This window comes from Penaeus japonicus, unplaced genomic scaffold (genome assembly GCF_977035675.1).
Source record: "Penaeus japonicus unplaced genomic scaffold, GWHDUDI00000001_assembly GWHDUDI00000007, whole genome shotgun sequence".
NCBI lineage: Eukaryota > Metazoa > Arthropoda > Malacostraca > Decapoda > Penaeidae > Penaeus > Penaeus japonicus.
Window position 1 is genome coordinate 32,792,708 of NW_028234409.1, and position 7,500 is coordinate 32,800,207.

A 7,500-nucleotide genomic window follows, 5' to 3' on the forward strand; every position below is an offset into this window, starting at 1 on the left:
CGCGCGGTCGCGTCTCGCGCGCTAGCGCTCGCTAGCCGCGCTCGGCGCGCTCTATCGCTATGCAGCGCTCCGCGCTGCTCGCTCTCGCGCTCGCGAGCGCGCTCGCGCGCGGCTCTCTCAAGCGCGCGCGAGAGCGCACGCTCCCCTACTAGCTCACGCTGACAGTGTGTGTCTGTGACTCCGTAGTGTGTCTCTCCCTCACAACCCACAAACTCACACTCACTCCGACACACAAACACTCACTCACTCTCGACACACCACATTCTTATCTCATATATGTCACTATCTAACAAATCTCTCTATCTAATACTATCTCTCTCTACAAGTCTCTATCTTTTAATTATATACACTAATATATATATATATATCATCAAGCTAATATAAACAACACTGTCTATACCCACCCCCACCCCCCACACGCCCATCACCCACACACCACCCACACATATCATATCTCTACTACTCTAGCGTCACTATCTAACAACACCAACTCACTCAAATCAATCACTGGAATCTACTACACACACCCCCCCCACACACACCACACCTCAAATCAAACATATAAATCTATATATAACTCTATCTAGACATCTCACTCACAAAAACACTCTAACCTTACTCTCACACTCATCTGACACTCACCATCGCTCTACTCACTACAAACTCACACAATAACTCACACTCTACCTAACACTCACTCACCACTCAACACAAATCTCACACTCACACAGCCGCACACCCTCAAGACACACCACCACCCTCACACTCTCTAACACAAACATACACTCACACACACCACTCAACCTCAGACACTCACACACACACACTCCACACACTCACACAAACACACGATCCTAGAACTCACACCCACCCACACACTCTCACTCTCATCGATCCTCGTACACTAGCAAGCAAAGTCAGCTGTAAACTTGTTGAGAGAGGAACTTTGCAAGCATCAAGTTATAAAAATGCCGCCATTTCAGTTGCTCTCTCTCTGCTCTCTCTTGGCGACGTGGGTGGAGGAATTAAACGTATCATATGGATAATAAAACTCATCTAAAAAAGCTTCCGATTACAGTTTATGTTCACTGTTTCAGCAGCATATTAAATTTTTATGTTCTTGGTGAGGTATGAAACAGACGTTATACCTAATACATGGTCACATTTGGAAACAGAAACAAAAACGTCACCTGCCTATTGTTGCCTATGAACATTCACTACACACAGTCAATAGGCCTGGCACAGGTATTAAATCTACTTGCAGAGCTACAGTTAGTTGGTTCTTTGACGATCATTTCCCCAATTTCCCCACACATATCAGCATGTACGGGTAACAGGATGACAGACGGTAGGATTGTTGCATACTTATGTATTTACGTATTTCCAACCGTCTTCTTGATTCCAGGCGAAGCGGGAGTGAAGGGTGAGGTTAGTGGTACACATACACACGCACGCACACGCACGCACATACACGCACGCACGCACGCACACACATACACACGTTCACACACACCGACTCATCATTACAACTCAAAGTATACGCATATACGCATATTAAGTTAATCAAGTAAGGACATTTTTTAAAAATTATTATTATTTTTATAAACAACAAATCAGTGTTTTGACAAAGCCATAGAAACTTTACACATACATTATAGTCATTAAATAATGTGTGGTGATTACACAGACAGGCAAGGAAAAAAGGCGCCCACCGCCACGCACACAAAACAAAACAGACACAGACGCTCCCACGCCTCCACTCCACGCACACGACATCCCAACGCACACGCAGACGATACCCGCGACGGAATGACGTCATCAGGTTCCCCTCAGCATCCCGGGGAGAAGCAGCAGAAGGGGAAGCAAGAGGCTCGAGGATCCGGCTCCTGAGGGAAAAAAAAACAAAAAAAAAAAAAACGATTGAGAAAGGATTTACACTCAGTCTTCGTGATGGCTTTTGTAATGTTAATTATTGCTTTAGCTTGATTTGTTTTGATTTTAACTTGTTTTGGGATGTTGCAAATACAGGTTATTGAATCTTTGTATGTATAAAAGGAGAATGAATACATGTACATATGCTAAGCAGAATTATCTAATCGTTATAAAAATGGCGTACTATATTTTTTGGAGTTATTTATGCTATATAAGTTATATATATACACATTTTGTTCTAGAGGTCAATTTAGTCTCCCTGAGGTATTTTTCTTTCAAAGTTTTTCTTTCTTGGTCGAAAAAGTCTAGTGTAAGTAATATCTCTTGGAACTCCAATCTTCCCTAACTTTGAAGAGAGAAAAAAAGTGCGGGGATATTAAAAACATCGTATTAAGAAAAAAAAAAGAAAAAGAAAATATGATCACGGGAATACCACATCCTTTGTCTCAGCAAATTGTATTCATTATTCTTCGAATTGAACTTTCCAGTCAATTAACAATACTATACCTCCATCTTGAATATATGATTCTGTCAAAAAAGAAGAAAGAAAAAAAAAGGAAATTCAAATTTTCAAGACCGAATTTTCGATGGTAAAGTAATCCAGGATTCGGAAAAGTTGTCCAATTAGTTTAATGAACGCAAAATAAAGTGTAAAAATAGTGAAATACTAAAAAAAAAAAAAAAAAAAGACGGAAGAGAATGAAAAAAAAAAAACTAAAGAGAAACATCATTATCAAAAAGTAAGCATGAAAAAGGAAAAAAAGAAGAAAAGAAGTAGAGAAACCGAATGTGCATTAAAAAAAAAAAAAAAAAAAAAGAGTGCCAAAGACCAACCAGCAGTGGAGGCCCCTTCTCTCGGAGCGCTCTGGATGTAGTTCGAGTCAGGGATAAGGATTTCGGAGGATATGTTGTACACGTGGAGGATGGTAGCTATGCAGCGTAGGACCAGGACACCCTCCCGGAAGTGCTCCGGCCGAAGACGCATCTGCAGGCCCGACCAGGATGCTTCACGCCCTTCGCTGTCCGTGTCTCCAGGATACACCACCACCGTCTCGCGCAGCGCCTGGGGGGGACACCGGAGGGGGAGGGGGGGGATGGAGGCATTTTATTAGGATTTGTTTACGTTTTTTTCTTTCCTTTCTGGTTGTCTGTCTGTTTTTGTGTTTTGTGTTTTGTTTGTTTGTTTGTCTGTTTGTTTTTATGTTTTGTGTTTGTTTGTCTGTCTGTTTGTTTTTATGTTTTGTGTTTGTTTGTCTGTCTGTTTTTTATGTTTTTTGTTTGTTTGTTTGTCTGTCTGTCTGTTTTTATGTTTTGTGTTTGTTTGTCTGTCTGTCTGTCTGTTTCTTATGTTTTGTGTTTGTTTGTTTGTCTGTCTGTCTGTTTTTATGTTTTGTGTTTGTTTGTCTGTCTGTCTGTTTTTATGTTTTATGTTTGTTCGTTTGTCTGTCTGTCTGTTTCTTATGTTTTGTGTTTGTTTGTTTGTCTGTCTGTCTGTTTTTATGTTTTACGTTTGTTCGTTTGTCTGTCTGTCTGTTTCTTATGTTTTGTGTTTGTTTGTTTGTCTGTCTGTTTTTATGTTTTGTGTTTTTTTGTCTGTCTGGTGGTGTGTAGCTGTGGTTTGTTTCTGTGTCTCTCTTTCTTTATCATTTCCTTTTATTTTGTGTGGTAATTGAGGTCGGTTCATGACATATAAAAGGAAAAAAAAGAAAAAAAAAGTGAAAAAGTCAAGGTTTAAACGAAAAAATTGTGAACAATATGATCGTCTGCCAAAACATTTCCACGGTCAAGTGCAAATACATTGCATGTTTTGCAGGACGCTCAACGCATGCATGAGACAAACACCACAGTCTCTCATTACCAGCGTGACGTCATGATACATAACGATTACATACAGACTATCCGGGCTGCATCGTTAATGACGTCTTACCGATGTTGATCACGTGATCGGATATGTTATGAGGGCTTCTACCTTTGGGGGATCAGGCTGTGTGCCTGTATGTATGTATATATATATATATACGTATATATATATATATATATATATATATATATATATATATATATATATATATATATATATATGTATATATATACGTGTGTGTGTGTGTACATATATATGTGTAAAAGCATAATATGTATATATATATATATATATATATATATATATATATATATATATATATATATATATATATATATATATATACTTTCATTAAGAAATTAATTACACTAAAGTTAACGAATGAGAATTTTCAATCTTTTCTTCTGATCTTTTATCATTAGATTAATTTTATTATCAATATCATTATCAATAGTAGTTGATGATTATTACTATTTTTACCATGATCATTATCATTAATATAATCGTTATTAGTATGATCATTATTATCATTATTATCATGATCACTATTATTATTATCATGATCACTATCATTATTGTTATTGTCATTGCTGTTAATATAATTCCAATCATTACCAAAAAAAAAATATTATCATTATTATCATCACTATTTTAAACTTTCTCATCTATCTTTTAATGTGCTACATCTTAAAACGTCTTCCCGCTTGCAATTTTCCTGCACATAAAATATGTAAATTAATTTTTCTTTTTGCCTTTCGACTCCAATTTAAAGTCTTTTTCTTCTAATTAGTGACAAGAACTTGGCTTCCTTTTTTTTTTCTTGGGGGGGGGGGGTAAGTGTATTGGGAGGGGAGACTATCTTATTCTTATCTTGCTGTCCTATCTTGCGTTGACTGTCTCTCTTTCTCTCTCTTTCTGTCTCGTTCCTTCTCTTTCTTACTTTCTCTCACTTTTTTTTCATTCGTTCCCGCTCTCTCTCTGTGTCTCTCCCTCACTCTCTTATTTACTCTCTGCGTTTGCTTTATTTTTTTTTCTTTTCACTTTTTAGATAAATATAGTTTCTATTTTATTATTATTTTTTTTACTTTTTTTTGCTTCTTCGGGGCTTCTCTTTCTGACTCTTACTTGTTCTTTTCATCTGCTCCCGAATTTATTTATTCCCTTTTCTCTGTGTCTGTTTCTCTCTGTCTATCTTTGTCTCTGTTTCTATCTCTGTCTACCTGTCCGTCTGCTTTCTGTCTCTGTCTGTCTGTCTATCTGTTTCTGTCTGCGTATCTGCATGTCTCTGTATCTGTCTATCTACCTGTCTGTTTCTTTCTCTGTCTCAGCTTCTGTTTGTCTGTCTGTCTCTGTCTCTCTGTCTGGCACTGTCTCTGTCTCTCTGTCTGTCTCTGTCTCTGTCTCTATGTCTGTCACTGTCTCTATCTCTCTGTCTGTCACTGTCTCTGTCTGTCACTGTCTCCGTGTCTATCACTGTCTCTATCTCTCTGTCTGGCACTGTTTCTTGCCTCTGTCTGTCACTGTCTCTCTGTCTATCACTGTCTCTATCTCTCTGTCTGGCACTGTCTCTGTCTCTCTGTCTGGCACTGTCTCTGTCTCTCTGCCTGGCACTGTCTCTGTCTCTCTCTCTCTGTACCCCGTCCTTTATGGGACCTAGAGCAAGGAACCCCAAAAAGCCACACACGTTCTTACATTCATTCGTTCTTAACGTAAGAGAAAAAAATAGACAGGAAGGAGAAAAACAAAAACAAAAAAACAGCAGCAACAACATGCCACTCGCGTACGTGGATTCACTTCTTGTTTACAAGAGAAATAAAGAAAGGAAGAAAGGAGAAAGAAAATAACACCATGCAACTGGCGTACGTGGAATTTCTCAAAACCAAATCGATGAAATCCGTAAGCCTTGCCTATGAAATCCGTATAAAAAGGAGGTACACAAAAGTGCCGAAGACAAATAGAACCTTCTGGCTTGTGCAAACAGCTCCTTTTATGATACAAATATTTTTGCTTAACAATAATGTTATTTTTTAATCTACGGCGTTTACTGCCCTGATTCAGCTCACAAAGCCCTGGGAGATTTACATGATGAATTAATCAAATACTTTTGAAACGTATAGAATGTGAATCTATTAATATTTGGAAGGTGAATAAAAAAAGAAAAGAAATGAGGATAAGGATAAGCCAGATTTGCGGAGCAGATGCTTCACCAGGCATATATGCACAGAAGCGAGCCCGCCTGTGTCAACGTGGGCTGACTCGTGAGATCGTGTGCCAACGAGTGTTGACTCGACCTGAGCTTGGTCCTTGGTCCTTGGTCCGTGATGCCCAGCCAGGCGACAGTGGAAACTCACGAGCTTGGACGGGACTCGATCTGCCGACCACGAGTATGAGGCCGGCGCGCTAACCACTGCTCTACCAGACGGCTTTGTGAGACCACATCGTGACCACGTGGCAATCTCATGTACCCACGTGGTCTCACATACGTCTCACATGGAGACCACGTGGATACATGAGATGCCACGTGGTCACGATGTGATCTCACAGGCTTAAAAACAACAACTTAAAACTAAATAGCTTTAGATCCATAATCCTGAATACATAATCAGGAAAAGGAGGGCGAACGCTAAAGAAAACCTTCCGGCCAAACCCAAAGAAAACGCCCTTTTTTTTTTCTTTCAACTCCGACCGCCCGCCCGCCCAAGTCTCAAGAGAGCTTGATTGGGGGGGGGGGGTCAAGCTTACTGACCTTTTGACCGTTGATGACCCAGGAGAGGGTCGTGGGCGGATACGAAAAGGACGAGGAGCAGTTGAGAAGGAGGAGCTGTCCAACTGTGTATGACTCGCGAGCTCCGGTGATGTCGGGGCCTCTGGCTGGTGGGTCTGTGGGGGGGGGGGGGGCGGATTAGGTGTGGCATTGTCGTATCATCAATACCTATCTATTTATTTTTCTATCTATTTATTTTTCTATCTATTTATTTTTCTATCTATTTATTTTTCTATCTATTTATTTTTCTATCTATTTATTTTTCTATCTATTTATTTTTCCATCTATCTATGTTTATTTTTCCATCTCTGTATATTGATCTATCTATCATCTTTCCATCCATCCATCTATCTATATACATATTTTGAGTACACAGACACGTAGACAGATAGATAGAAAACGGAATATTAAGACACATAACAATGATAATATATACCGTCAATCGAATTCAACGAAAAAGGAGAAAAGAGATAAAGATAGATAAAGGATAGATAAAGGATTAATAGATAAGATTATAGATAGGATTATAGTAGGATTAATCACATAAAAGATTCCATAAAAATCTATGGATTAATCACATTAATCCACAGGTATTAATTCCATCCCAAATACGTACTTAAACGATACCAATAAATGTAATTAATTCTGACGAAAATCTTACTAGTATGATATCCCATTCATCTCAGAACAAAAGTTTCGTTAATCTGAAGTGTGGTGATGATGATGATGATGGTGGTGATGATGATGATGGTGGTGATTGTGGTGATGGTGGTGGTAGTGGTGATGGGGTTGATGATGATGATGGTGGTGGTGATGATAATGATGATGATAATGATAATGATGATGGTGGTGGTGATAATGATGATGGTGGTAGTGGTGATGATGATGATAATGATAATAACAATGATGATGATAATGATGGTGGCGTTGATGATGAAGATGA

General features: G+C 38.9%; 1 protein-coding gene across 2 annotated transcripts in view; it reads right to left on the reverse strand.

Annotated features, from left to right (window-relative positions):
- Positions 1-1,061: 1,061 nt before the first annotated feature.
- LOC122262676 (uncharacterized) overlaps positions 1,062-7,500 on the reverse strand; it is a 229,610-nt gene continuing 223,171 nt past the window's right edge. For both annotated transcript variants that reach the window (XM_086538683.1, XM_086538682.1), the window contains 3 exons: positions 6,540-6,673; positions 2,767-2,995; positions 1,062-1,886 (listed from right to left, as the gene is read on the reverse strand). In XM_086538683.1, coding sequence (XP_086394809.1) covers positions 1,819-1,886; positions 2,767-2,995; positions 6,540-6,673 — 431 coding nt within the window. In that variant the 3' untranslated portion in view covers positions 1,062-1,818. The remainder of the gene's footprint in view (positions 1,887-2,766; positions 2,996-6,539; positions 6,674-7,500) is intronic.